Source organism: Pelodiscus sinensis, chromosome 6 (genome assembly GCF_049634645.1).
Source record: "Pelodiscus sinensis isolate JC-2024 chromosome 6, ASM4963464v1, whole genome shotgun sequence".
In the NCBI taxonomy this organism is placed as follows: Eukaryota; Metazoa; Chordata; order Testudines; family Trionychidae; genus Pelodiscus; species Pelodiscus sinensis.
The window spans coordinates 90,821,105-90,835,821 of record NC_134716.1 but is presented as its reverse complement, the minus strand read 5'-3'; the positions used below and the strand labels follow the sequence as shown (position 1 = coordinate 90,835,821).

General features: G+C 47.7%; 1 protein-coding gene and 1 long non-coding RNA gene across 3 annotated transcripts in view; one reads left to right on the top strand and one right to left on the bottom strand.

Moving 5' to 3' along the window:
• The window catches only part of CWC27 (CWC27 spliceosome associated cyclophilin), a 226,962-nt gene extending 215,328 nt beyond the window's left edge, over window positions 1-11,634 (top strand). The window contains exon 14 of the mRNA XM_075932399.1: window positions 11,556-11,634. Within this exon, the coding sequence (XP_075788514.1) occupies window positions 11,556-11,619 (64 nt within the window). The 3' untranslated portion in view covers window positions 11,620-11,634. The remainder of the gene's footprint in view (window positions 1-11,555) is intronic.
• Window positions 1-14,717, bottom strand: part of LOC142829941 (uncharacterized) — a 90,244-nt gene that overhangs the window by 16,551 nt on the left and 58,976 nt on the right. The window lies entirely within an intron of this gene.

Genomic DNA, 14,717 nt, shown 5'->3' with positions numbered 1-14,717 from the left:
GGTTGCAATAGTCAATCCATCAGTCACTGGAATGTTGCAACTGGTCCATGTAGGAGCATAGTGATGAATCAATAGAACCCAAACGGAGGGGAGAAGGCTGTCTGCTCCCTAGAAGCCAGAGTCAAGGGGATTTGCTAATAGCCCTTAGTCAAGTCTATGGTAGAAATAAACTTAGCACTACCCCAGTCTCTTGAGTAGTTCATTCACTCTTGGCATGGGGTGAATGTCAAACCACAATATGGCAGTCACCTGGCAGAAGTCTATGCAAAACTGTATGGCCCCGTTCACTTTTAGGACAAGCATAATGTGGTGCCGCCACTCACTCTGCGACTCTTCTACTAATCCCATCTCTAGCAGTCTGGAGTTCCTTCTGGACTGCCTCCCACATCTTCTTTGGAAGGGGCTAGTGTTGATTGCATACCTTTTGGCCCAGCAGGGAAGCTATGTGGTGATGGACTAAGTTGGTCTATCCAGGGTGGGCAGATAATATGGAGGAGAAGGCCTGGAATAGCTTGCATGGTTCCTCCTATTGTTTAGGGTCCAGTTGTTCCCCTATTGCAACAGGGGTTGGAGTCACGGAGTCTGCCACAAATGGCCCTAACTTTGATTCTAGTGGATACAGGGCAATCAGCAAACCCTCCCGAGATTTCTACTTCTTTAGGAGGTTCACATGGTAGGTCTAGAACTCTTTCTTCCTGTCAGACACACCTTGTAGTCCACTGGCTCAATGCACCTCACCACCTCAAAAGGGCCCTGCCACTTCACCAGTAGCTTAGACTCCTTTGACAGCTGTAGGAGGAAGACATGATCTCCGGGTTCAAAAGTGCGCCGTCTCATCCCACAACTATATCAGACTTGGGCCAAAAGGTATTTCTGGGGGACTCAGAGAGCTCTAGTATATAGGAGTCCAGTCCTATAACTCAGGATGCCTGCTCTTCCCAGGTTTCCTTCAACAAGTCTAGTATCCCCCCATGGATAAAGGAGCTCGAATGGTGAGAAGCCTGTGGAAGTCTGGGGGACTTCATGTACCATGAACAACAGAGCTTGTTCTTGTCCATGAATCTCTACAGCACGGATTTTAACGTTTGATTAAATTTTTCCACTAACCCATTTGTCTGGGGGTGATAAACTGTGGTCTTTAAAGCCCTAATACTTAATAACTAACACAATTCAGCCATCAGTTTTGATGACACATTAGTTCTTTGGTCAGTTAAGATCTCCCTCAGTATCCCCGGGGAAAAAAAATCTTTAAAAGCTCAGCCACTCTGGTGGTAGCTATGGTATTCCACAAAGGAACAGCCTTAGCCTAGTTGCATAGTCCACCACCATGAGAATATACTTGCACCCCAAACTAGCCTTCTCTAAGGGTCCTACCAAGTCAAGACCAATCCACTCTAAAGGAACCTCTACAACCAGCAGCACTATCAAGGTGACCTTCAGTACTCCCTTTGGGCTGGAGAGCTGATATTCCAGGCAGGACTTGCAAAAATCCTGAACCTCGTGGTACATTCCTCAGCCAGAAGAATCTCCGGGCCACTCACTGCAATGTCTTCTGTCAACCCAGGTGTCTGGTCCAAGGGGTTGCATGGGCTAATTGCTATACACCCCATCTATATTTTGTTGGGACCAGTAGCTGCCACTCCTGCCCGACAGTCTGGGGTCTGACCACACAATAAAGGAAATCATCACACACCTTGGACCGGGGTTCCTCTGTTCTTCATCCCCATCAGTCTCTGGCTCCAATACTTGTTCCCATGCCTGAGTTAGTGTTGGATCTTCTCACTGATCTCTGAGGAAGTCACCACCAGTATCTAGCTAATTGGCCTCTGTCTCCTTTATCGGTCTGGTCTCAGGGGCCTGCTGGAGGGAAGTTCCAGGGGCTGATGTGAGGTCTTCCTCCAGGGTCTCGTTGCTCCCCTGGGCCATCAGTCCCCCACTTGGGCCTGCCCTAACCTCCTCTGGCTCTTGGTGGCTCCAGTCCTTGACAATCCAGAAGAATCCCTGCAGTCCCAGCCTAAAACTACAGGGTTGGGCAACCTGACAGACTCCTCCGTCATGTTTGTCTGACAGCCGCGCCCATGCAGTCTGCTATGATTTCACGTCCCCATGTACACACTGCATCAAGATGGGGACTCCAGCGAGCTAAGAGGACTACACCAAATCAGCTTGCACCAGCATCTGGCTGCACCCTAAGTCAACTAGGGTAGTTACTGGAGTCCCCTCCACTCTCAGGCTTACCCTCAGCCTGGCGGGGCCTCATCCCCTGGCCCTATGTCCAGCAGTCAGCAATTAACCATAGCTACAATCCATGTACAGGCAATCCCTACAGAAGTGCCGCTTTTGCCCACAAACAAATCATTTGCCTCGATTTGTCACTTCCAGGTCTTCTAATGTCCCCTCCTCAGGTCCTACTGGCCTGGTAATCCTCCTCCAATCCATTAGTAGGCTTGCCAGTTGCTATCTAATTGGCCTTCTGTCAGGCTTCTGGGGGTTAACAGGGTGCCTTAAGCTCCTTAGCTCCCGTTGACAGGTGCCCTGCCTTACTTGGGGTTCCAGGTCAAGATTGTTTTCAGCTCTCCAGCCTCATAACTCAGGTCCCTATGATGATAGGTAATCTTTCATCAGGGAGACTGCTTTCATGAGTGATTCAGGCGGTGGCGTTTCACTCCACCTTTGCTCCCTGGCAGGGAGATTCATAAAAACCGGGAGATTTATTAAAAAAAAACATCATCTCTGCTACTTGCACACCCATCTGTAACCCCCCTCCCTCCTCTCGACTGGCGTCTAGATAACTGGACATTCTCCTCTGCTTTTCCCTTCTTCCCTGACCTTGGCTTTCTTAGTTATAATTTGTTACGCTTTGTAAGCCTTTGGTGTGTTATGTCAAACAATGCCATTTCTTGTTACTCAAGGCCATGAGGCCCAACTTTGCCTAGAAATCATATTGCATATGAATATGTATGTAACCTGTGGAATATGCGTGAAGTGTGAATGAGAAATAATCAAAGGCAGTTTTAGGATCTGTGACCTTTTAAGGCAAACAAAGACTCTGCAAGCAGATAAATTAACTGAGAAGTGGCCAGAAAATCTCTCTCGCTCTCTCTATCTCGGACAAAATGTAACATCACAGAAGAAACCTGGGACCGGCCTAGAGAAAGTAAAGCCTCCTGCAGATCCGAAGGGATCTCCCAAGGAATGTCATGGTCGAGTCTCCAGGAAGCTGACGCCAGGCCAGCACTCCAGCCACCAGCAAAATCAAAAGTAATCTACGCTACACTTGCATCCTGCCTTCAAACTGCCAGCATGAATGTGATATATGTTTGTATCACTTTACTCTTAAGAATCTGTACCAATAAATAACCCCGAAAGCAATACTGCTCCAGCCAATCCTTGATCCAGGTTTGTTCTTCAGCAGGTCTGAGGAAGTGCAATACCATCCATCTCTCAGGTTCAATCCATCACCAGCAGTAGTCTTGCAGCTTTTGCCTGGCCCCAGGTGGGTATCATTCCTGCTGGAATTGCTGTCTGTACGTTTCTGGGCTAATGCCCATCTGAGTATTGCTGCCTTCACTCTATGAGAGACCCACTGTATGAGGGTCTAGATTCCGGCAGGCCACCTGGGCTGGACCTGTCAGGCAGAAAGCTAGTATGGTGGTCCAGTGTCCCTCCAGGCATCCGGCTGCTATCGTGACCCTCTCAAAGGTGTTGTCACTGGGTCCCATTTGCTGAGGCAGATGGCCAGCTGCTGCAGCCCCCACATGGCCCAATCTCCTGGTGGGATAGGGATGGGGGCCGGTGCAGACCTCCACGGAGTTGATAATTGCTGAAGCCAGCGGTCTTGTAGAGTCTGTTCCTACGTGGCGAGCTCTCACAGTAGTTGTTGTTCGGTTTCTTGCAGCTGCTGTAGGACAACCAACTGCTGAAGTAACTGGTTTTGTTGCTACTGTAGCTAGGTAGCTTGTGCCACTGGTTCTCCAGCAGCCACTCAAACAGCTTATCAGGATCCCTGGCTTCAATCCCAGTAGGTCCCTTGCCTAGGTTCTTTACAGCATATTCTGCTTGTCCTGTCCACTTGTTCCTTTATCTCAAGAGAGGGATTGGGCATATGCCCACATTCTCCACCACACTGTTGAGGGGCTACAGGTCCTCTGAGGCCCCTCAAACTTACTCTCCTAATTGTGCAACCTAATAGCCACTGCGTCTATTCATGGAAGGGCCCAACAGCCTTAGTCATTATCTGCTTCCCCTGTATTCATGGTATTACTGCCACCGGCTTCAGTAAATATACCACTGGAAAAGCTCCCCCATGTGGGGATATGTAAGGAGGAGGTCTGGGGCCTCCCTCTCCACCGGGTCGCAGCCCAAGGCCCTTTTGGCAGTGGTACGGTCCACTGATTGCTCAGTGCAGAATCCTGCCGCAACGCACTGAACACTAGGGGAGCAATTCCCTGCCCTGGGCTACTTCCTACTGGAACTTGTCACAAGTCCTCTCCATCCTAATGCTCAGGTCCCACGGCTTCTACTGTGTCCCCTCTAGTCCCAGCTGCTGCCGTTTGGTTTGGCTGTGCTTCTTCCCTTGGAGCTCCTGCAGTGCTTTCTTCCCCTTCAGCCCTCATTGAGCTGCTCCAGAGGCCTTTATAGCCAGTCTCCAGTTCAAGCATTCTGAGCAGGGATGTGAGAGTGGAGCCCTCTCAGCTAGTTGGACCAGTGTAACTCCGTCAGTTCCAGTGTGGGGCTGATACACCTCATCACAATGTCAAACCATTTCTCTTTTTAGGACAAACCTTGTGGATAAGGGGGAAGAGGTAGACATGGGTAAACCTAGACATTAGTAAAGCATTTGATTCAGTCTTGGATGACCTTCTTATCAATAAACTTGGGAAAAACAACATAGATGAGGCAACTATAACTGGTTGGGTAACCATTCTCAGAGAGTAGTTATGCCCTTCTAGCATGAATGCGAATCATTATTAAGTGGGGTTCCACAGGGGTCAGTTTTGAAATCAGTTCTGTTCAATATCTTCATCAATGATTTAGATAATGGCACAGGAAGTACCATCATAAAGTTGGCAGATGATACCAAGTTGGAAGGGATATCCTGCTTTGGAGGATAACACTATTGCTCAAAATGATTTGGACAAACTGATGTAATGGCCTGAGGTAAATAGGATGACATTTAATAAGGACAAATGCAAAAAGTGATCCACTTGAGTAGGAACAATCAGTTTCACGCATACAAAATAGGAAGTGACTGTCTAAGAAGGAGTACTGCAAAAGGGATCTAAGGGTCACCATGGTCCACAAGTTAAATATGAATCAACAGTATGACACTGTTGCAAAAAAAACTAAACATGATTCTAGGATGCATTAACAGGATTTTTGTAAACAAGACATGAGAAGTAATTCTTCTTCCTACTCTGCTGATTAGGCCTCAACTGGAGTATTATGTCAATTTCTGGATGCCACATTTCAGGAAAGGTGGAAAAATTGAAGGTCCAAGAACAACAAAAAAGATTAAAGTTCTAGAAAACATGACTGTAACGGTCCGCGCCTCCCCTCAGATCTCTGGCCATGTCATCGTCGGGGTTAAGGCGGATGTCCCCGCCTCTCCTCAACTTTAGCATGCACCCTCCCCTTCACCGTGCCCCAGTTTATAAAGTCTTTTCTCCTCCTTGCCCTCGGTCTATAGTGCTCCTGGTGTTCGGGCTCACCGAACATTCGCCCGACCCGAGTCTCGCCTGGTCATCCGACGGAGGGGAGGGGGACCTGGGCCCTCCCTCACTCCAGGTCCCAACCCAGGACCCTAAGGACAGGGACACAATTCCCTGCCCGGTTGGTGGGGCTGCGACCGTAACTCACCAATCCTCGAGGGACCTTTGGGTTCCACCGCTCAGTCCTGGGTCGCTTCCTCTCCTCCGTCAGGTCCTTTCCTCAGATTCAGCTCCATGGCGCTTTCACCTCTCCTTCTGAGAACCACACTCCTCTTCTTCCTCGCACACTCCCCTCCGTCCCTCCATACTCTCCTCCACATCTCTCCGCACTCTTCTCAGTTGCTCCACACTCTCCTCCTGTCTCTCCGCACTCTCCTCCGTCGTTACGCCCTCTTCCCCATTTGAGGACCTCTCGGGGCCTTTTATACCCGATGCCCCGCATCTCCCGGCGCCTCCTCTGATGTCAGCCAGCGTCTTGGCTTGACTCTGGGGGGCAGCCCTGGAGCAAATGGCTGATGTCCGCATCGCAGCCACGGCCTCCCTGCCCAAAAGGGCTCCTTGAGGTGCTGGGGTCACGGCGGCAGAGGTCTCCACAGCCTCATTTCCCTTGTCCAAAGCCGCCGCAGGGCTTGGGATAGTGTGAGGCTCGGGGATTGCAGCGGGGCTGGCGGCGGCAGCGCCCGTGGTCCCATCACAATGACCTTTGAGGGAAGATTGAGAAAAATGGGTTTGTTCAGTCTTTTCAAAAAGAGAAGACCAAAAGAGGGCATGGTAACAGGTTTAAAATACTAAAACATTGTAATAAGGAGGAGGGAGAAAATATCGTTCTCCTTAACTTCTGAGGATAGGACTAGAAGCGATGGGCTTAAATTGAAGCAAGGGAGGTTTAGGTTAGACATGTGGAAAAACCTCTTAACTCTCAGGGTGGGGTAGCTGCTGGAATAAATTGCTAGGGAGGTTATGGAATCACTAGCATTGGAGAGTTAAGAACAGTTTAAACACCAGGCAGGGATGGTGTAGATAATACTTATTCTTCCTGTGAGTGCCGGGGATTGGACTAGATGACAGCTGCCGACTCTGTGGGTGATCCAAATTAGTGAGTTCCCAGCACCTGCTGGCAGCCAAGCTCCCTTCTCTGCTCCAATCCCCTTAGCACCTCTTGCCTGCAGGCAGCACCACTGACCAACCCTTCCCTCCTCTCTCAGCTCCTCCCAAATGCCATGAAACAGCTGTTTTGCAGCATTTAGGACTCTTTGGGAGGGAGAGGTAAGCGTAAGGAGGCAGCACACTTGGGAGAGGAAGCAGGTTGGGGGTAGGGTCTTGGGGGAAAGAGGTGGCACGGGGAGGTAGGAGCAGAAAGAGACACAGACAGGAATTGGGAGCGTGTGGAACGGAGCAGGGGTAAATCAGGAAGGAAGAGGCAGGGCAGGGCTTAGGGTCAGAATGGAATGGAGGTGGGGCTGGAGTGGAAGGACAGTCGAACACCCCCAAGGTAAAGGGGAATTCAGTACCTATGCTAGATGACCTCTTGAGATCCTTTCCAGTCCTATGATTTTATGGCACATGAATTCTGCGTATGCGCAGTGGCACAGAATTCCCCCAGAAATTCCATTTGTTGATCCAACCTGTTGATCCAAGCTTCTTGGACCTGTTGGGCTGGACTATCAAGAAATATGAAACACCATCTGATTATAGATTTGAAATGTCCAACCAAACTCAGAGCTCTCCCCTCTCACCATCCAATCTGAGAACATGGCATCACCTCTGAGTTTGAATATTCCAGCCTCTTTGTGCAAGGAATCAGTCAGACCAGCTTATGTAAGACAACTTGGGTTATAGCTGTTGATACTACCATACTGGGAAATACACTGACCTCAAGTTTGTTGCTGTGGTTGGCAACTTACTTCCAAAAGTCACTTCGCATGGGCACTTCTTGTACAGAATCCCATGGTCAACTTTGAAACTTCAGCAAGCATGCTGTGCAATTTCTACATCAATACTTAGCAAACTGCTGAGATGTCCACCTTAAAGTTCACATAGTTTATACAAATTCCCTCCATTTTCTGTTATGATCGCAGAACTTCTTTTAACAGTCCATTAAATAACACAAAGTCACTTCAAGAACTGTTGTTCTCCAGCAGGCCAGAACAGCTGTATAAACCTTTCATTCTGTTCTTATTTTAACAATGGTGGGACCTTAGTTACACATAACTGAGCTGTGTCTATGCTTAATTCCACATTATTATTCATCTCTGCTGTCAAATGTCTTTATAACACACCATTGGTTTGAGTCCCTTTTATTTACTACCTCTTTCAGCACATGTGTATTTCATTAATTTGATAATATAGTCATGCATGATTGCAAATACTAGCCTTACTTTTTCATTTTATTGCTAAAGTGAAAGAAATTAATAGGAATGCAAACCCCTTCTTTCTCCAATAGGACTGTCCATGTGGTAAATCCTATTAATAACATTTACAATATTTTGCCCAAAATTGCATTACTTACAGTTGACTGATTCCATTTCTCACACAAAACTTCATTTAATCACAATAATTTATTCAGTGTGGTTCCCTATTTTTTCTTAGTACTAACATAATAGTGTATCTTAATATTTGATATCTATATTTCAAATCATTCATTCACAGACAGGAAAAGGAGAATGTTTCTTCAGCTGCACCAATGGTACACTCTTGTGAAAGCCTGAAGAAAAAAAGGTTTCCTACATTTCTGTAACTGTTGTTCTTGTCCATTCCATTCTAGGTATATGCACCACTCACAGGCACAGTCATCAGAGATTTTTGCCTTTGCAACATCTATAGGGTCTGCTGTGGCACTTGCTGAATGCTGCACTTGTGCTGTTATATCAGGTGCCACCGCCAGTATGTCATCTCATTTCTTTCTTGCTGGCAACTCAGACACAGGTTTACGGTGGTGGGTAATGGAATGGACAAGAGCAATATATCTTTAAGTACAACAGTTACAAAAAGGTAGGTAAAGGACAGTTACCTGTTCTGTAACTGGTGTTCTTTGAGATGTGTTGCACATGTCCATTCAACACAAATGTGTGTGCTCGCCATATGTACTGGCACAAAAGTTTTTCCCTAAGCAGTACCGATAGAGGCTGGGCCCCAGCACCCCTGGAGTGGCACACATATGCCTCACTATACAGAACACTCCCTGGCCCCTCCCTCCTCAGTTTCTTCTTGCCAGAACTTCGACAGAAGCAAGGCAGCTGGGAAGCTGAATGGACATGAGCAACACATCTCTAAGAGCACCAGTTATGGAACAAGTAACTCTCTTTTCTTCTCTGACTGCTTGTTCATGTCCACTCAACATAGGTGACTAGAAGTAATGTCTGTGAAGGTGAGTAGGCATGAAGGACATGCAGACTGCAGAACAGCTCTGCCAAATGCAGTGGCCTCCTTAGCTTGGTCCGTGATGGCATAGTATGAAGTATGCAGATGACCACACCACTGGTTGGCAGATATCTTGGATTGGAACATACAAGAGGTTAGCATGCAATGAAGCTTAAGCTCTAGTAGAGTAGGCCCTGATCAGCACTGGAGGCGGGGCTCAACTCATAGCACATACAGTTACAAGAGGCAATCCATTTTGAGAGCCTGGGACGATACAGGGAAACTCCTCACTCAATCTGCATATGGCACAAAGAGAGCCAAATTAGAGTTTCAACCTCTGATAGACTATAGAGATGTATAAGACCTTATGTAAAATTGTAAAAGGTAAATTGTTCTTGCCCTTCTGTCTGTTTCATTGCACACCCTACTCCTTACTTGTCTTAGCATAATTTCAATGAAGGTACCCAGAGTAACCAGTCAAGCCAACAATCAAACATGTTTTTCTTCCTGTTATATTTTGGCAAATACAATAGTTGTGTTCAGTTTGGATTAGAACAGAAGTAGGAGACATTTCTATTACAGCCTGGCTCCTGAATGAAAGAGAAATGTGAACCAGTGTGTTCTAGAAAATGGCTTATGTCTTCTTGCCTCACAGTCCAGCTACCAGAATGACCTACAATTCTAAGTAGAATGACAGTGCCCTCCAGATATCCAGCACATGGAGATGTCTCTGCTCACTGTTTGCATGAGGCTTGGGATAAAAGACTGGCAGGAAAATGTCCTGATCCAAGTGAAAGGCAAAGCCTACTTTGGGAAGGGAAGGCCAGATAAGGCCACAGTTGGACCTTGTCCTAGAAGAACCAGGTATACAGAGGTTCTAATGTCAAAGCCGAGATCTTGGACACTCTTCTAGCCAATGTAATCATGACTAGGAAGGCCACCTTGAAAGAGAGCAACGAGAGGGGGCACATGGCAAGAGGCTCAAACAGCGGTCCTGTGAGCCTGACCAAGACAAGGTTCAAGTCTCACTGTGGGAAAGGACCCCGAAGAGCCATTCGAGACCTTCAGGAAGCGGGATGTGATGTCATGTAAGAAAACAGAACAGTCTTGGAAGTGCAAATGAACCACAGGAATGCCCACTCGGTGGACGCTGACTGTGGCTAGACCTAGCCCCTGTTTTTTCAGGAGGAGGAGGTAATCCAGGATCTGCTGAAGGAAAGCCTCAGATGGGATGATTTCCCACTGTTGCGCCCATGCAGAAAACCGTGTCCATTTTGCAACATAGGTAGACCATGTCAACAGTTTTCTGCTCTCAAGGAGAACTCTCTGAAACTCGCCCAAATATGCCATGGAGGGTTCAACCATGGAGTAACCATGTGGTCAGATGCTGGGGTCTGAGGTTTGAGTGCAGGAGATGTCCATGGTCCTGTGACAACAGGACCAGTTGCAGCGGCAGCCATCTGGGTGCACAGGATCCTAAGCTCATAAGTGTCCCAAACCAATGCTGGCGAGGCCAGGTCAGCACAATGAGAATCATTGTTGCCTTGTCCCTCTTGGCTTTCTGCAAGGCTTTGCCAATGAAGGGAAATGGAGGGAAAGCATATAGGAGGCCCTCCAACCCCCAAAGAGGAATGCATCTGGCAGGAAGCCCCGCTCAAGACCAAACCAGAAAAAGAATCTGCTGCATCTCACATTGTCTTTCATCACAAAGAGGTCTACTTGTGGAGAGTCCCACTCAGAAAAGGGAGGGGCAGCCATCTTGGCATGAAGAGCCCACTCATGGTGAGAGGAGAATTCTCTGCTGAGAGGGTCCGCAACTCTGTTGCACAACCCCTGGAAGGTGACGTGTCTTCAGCACAATTCTGTGAAGCACACATAATTCCCCTGCTTATTGATATAGTTCATGGTGGTGGTACTGTCGTGCACTGCCCTACCCATGAAGTGAGGAAGAAACACCTTGCACATGTTTCTGACTGTTCTGCGCTCCTTTATAGTCATATGGAGTGCTTTTTCTTCCACAGACCACTCCTCCTGGGTCCAAAGGTACCCACCTTGTAGACCCCTCAGCCACAGTCCAAAGCATTGGTGACTAGCTCTCGAGTGTAGTTGTGAATGGAAGGGGGTGCTGGACATGATGTGTTCTACCCTGGTCCACCACTCTAGGGTCCACAGGACATGATGCAGGACTGTCACTGCTCTTTCAGGAGTCTGGCTGGCATGTAAATACATGCTAGCCACAGTAAAGAGGTCTCATCCTGAGCCTAGCAAGGGGCATGACATACGTACTGGCAGCCATGTGCCCCAGAACCTGCAGACACATCCTCTCCATGGTCATGGGTGCATGAGCGAGCTGTTGCAGAAGGGTCGACAGGACCTCGAACCTCTTGAGGGAGCGATGCCTTGGCCTGGGTAGAATCCAGGACAGCCCCCAATTAAATCTATCCACTAGGTTGGCACTAACAATGACTTCTTTTTGTTTATTAGGGGGCTGAGGCAGCAGCACATGTCCAAAAAGGAGACCCACATAGTGTTGGACCTTGAGCCTTGAGGGACCTTAGATGAGAGCGTCGTCCGGGTAAGGATACACCTGCAGTCCATGACATCTCAGGTACGCCACTACCACCAGCATGCACTTGGTGAAATCCCTGGGAGCCATGGACAGGCTAGAAGGCAGCACAGAAAACTGGTAGTAGTTTGCACCCACTGTGAACCTCTGTAAGTGTCTGTGACCCTCAAAGATTGCAATATGAAAGTACGTACCCTTGAGGTCGAGGGTGGCATACCTGTCCCCGGGATCCAGATCGGGGATGATGGAGATTAGAAAGACCATGTAGAACTTGAGGTAGACCAGGTACTTGTTGAGGCTGCAGAAGTCCAGTATAGGTTGTAAGCCGCTTTTGGCCTTGGGAAATCAGGAAATAGTGGACATAGAAGCCTTTATTCTCGAAATCCGGTGGTATCCTCTCCACTGCTCCCATCTGGGACAACTCCTCTTTGAGGAGGTACTTGTGAGAAGAGTCCCTGAAGAAAGACAGGGAAGGTGAGTGGGAAAGTGGTGGACAGGAAAGCTGGAGGGTGTAGCCATGCTGGATTATGGCTAGGACTCAGCAGTCTGAGTTAAAACCCTTTCAGACTGGGAGGAAAGAGTGGAATCTGGAGAAAAACAGGTGGAGTCAGTATGCCGTCCTTTGGCGCATTCTCAAAATGTGTCTGCAGCTTGGACTGGTTAGTTGATGGCTGGCCAGATCACAGCCCCGCTTCCTTTTGAAAGACTTCAGGCAAGTGTGGGGGCAGTATCCTGCTTGAAATAGTGGTAGAAATGTAGCCGTGTTAGTCTGGTGTAGCTGAAACAAAATACAGGTCTATGTAGCACTTTAAAGACTAACAAGATGGTTTATTAGATGATGAGCTTTCGTGGGCCAGACCCACTTCCTCAGATCAAATAATGGAAGAAAATAGTCACAACCATATATACCAAAGGATACAATTTAAAAAAAAATGAACACACATGAAAAGGACAAATCACATTACAGAACAGAAGGAGGATGTGGGGGGGGGGGAGGAGGTGAATGCCAGTGAGTTAATGATATTAGAGGTGGGGAAGGGGAGATGTCTGTGAGTTAATAGAATTAGAGGTGATAATGGGGGAAGCTATCTTTGTAATGGGTACGATAGCTGGGGTCTTTGTTAAGTCCCATGTGGAGAGTGTCGAATTTTAGCATGAATGCCAGTTCAGAGGATTCCCTTTCAAGTGCAGATTTGAATGTCTTCTGAAGTAGGATGCAGGTTAGCAGGTCATTCAGACAGTGTCCTTTCTGGTTGAAATGACAAGCAACTGTTTTTTCTTTGTGATCCTGTCTAATGTCTGTTTTGTGGGCATTGATTCTTTGGCGAAGTGTCTGAGACGTTTGTCCAATGTACATAGCAGACGGACACTTTCGGCACATGATAGCATAGATTATATTTCTGGAGGCGCAGGAATATGTATTCTTGATCTTATAACTCACTTGGTTAGGCCCAATAATGGTGTCAGCAGAGTGAATATGTGGACAAAGCTGGCAGCGGGGTTTGTTGCAAGGGAAAGTACCAGGGTTGGTATTAGTGTGTTATGTCCTGTGGTTGTTGGTAAGAATCATCTTGAGGTTAGGTGGTTGTCTATAGGAGACTATGGGTCTGTCTCCCAAAGCTTCTTGGAGTTTAGTGTCCTGTTCCAGTATAGGCTGTAATCTATTGATAATGTGTTGGACAGGTTTAAGTTGGGAGCTGTAGGTGATGACAAGTGGTGTTCTATTGTTGGTTTTCTTGGGTCTATCTTGTAGTAGATGGTTTCTAGGTATTCGTTTGGCTCTTTCAAATTGCTTTTTTATTTCTCCGGGTGGGTAGTTGAGGTTTATAAATGCTTGGTAGAGATCCTGAAGTTTCTGGTCTCTGTCTGTGGGATTAGAGCAGATGCGGTTGTATCGAAGGGCTTGGCTTGAAATAGTGGCACTTTGGTTGAAAGGAGTGAGGCTTGAACTTCCTCCTCTCAGTCCCAGAGATGTACAAGCCCAGGTACTTTAATGTGTTGTGGAAGTCTTTAAGCCCATGCACCTTATTATCTATCTGCTCTGCAAACAGGGCACCCATGTCAAAGGACAGGTCCTGTATGGAGTTCTGTACCTCTGAAGAAAGGCCCAAAAGAAGAAGACAAGCTGCCCGTTGCATAGAGAGAGCTGATGCCATGGAACAAACCACTGAGTCTGCCACTTCCAAAGCCGCCTGTAGCGCTGCCATGGCCACCAGAGCCTTTAACTCTCTACGTGGGCTGTCCGGGAAGGAGGACTCAAATTTGGCCACGTGTTAGCCTCATATTGGACAAACACCACCTGATGGTTCTCCAACCTCAGCTAGAAATTGACCAAAGAATAAAGCTTTCTGACAAACAAGTCCAGGTGTTTGGAGTCTTTATTCTTGGGAGTGGGGGCGGACTGGCCTTTGCATTCCCTATTGTTAACAGATTCAACCACTAGGGAATTCGGAGGTGGGTGGATATAAAGGTATTCATGGTCTCTGGCAGGGACAAACTATTTCCTCTCTGTCCTCTTTGCTATTGATGGAATAGAGGAGTGAGTCTGCCACAAGGCTTTGACAATCTTGGCTACCACCTTATGTAGGGGTAAGGTCACTCTGATGGGGCCTGCCTGTCCCAGGACTCCAAACAATGAGAGTCCAAGGGCTCCTGCATCTCTTCTGCCTAGAGGGCCAAGCCATAAAGGGTATGTCTACACTAGTCCCCTAATTCAAACTAGGGAGGCTAATGTAGGCATTCGAAGTTGCAAATCAAGCCTGGGATTTAAATATCCCACATTTGATTTGCATCTTCCCGGCCGGTCGCCATTTTTGAAATTTACAAGTATGGACTAACTGCCCGCGTCTACACGCGGCAGGGACACGGTAGTTTGAAATAAAGCCCTAGTTCAAACTACCTGTAGGGCAACTGCCCGGTACTGGGACTCCACTACTGACAGAGACCTCAGTTACCAGGAGCACCTTACATCCTTCCAAAGGCTGCAGTGTTTGGAGGATCTACTCCTTGTGCATAGGGATTCGGCATCAAAAAGGGGCACCTCAGTGCCATGAGGGGTATCAGGACTGACAAGACATGTC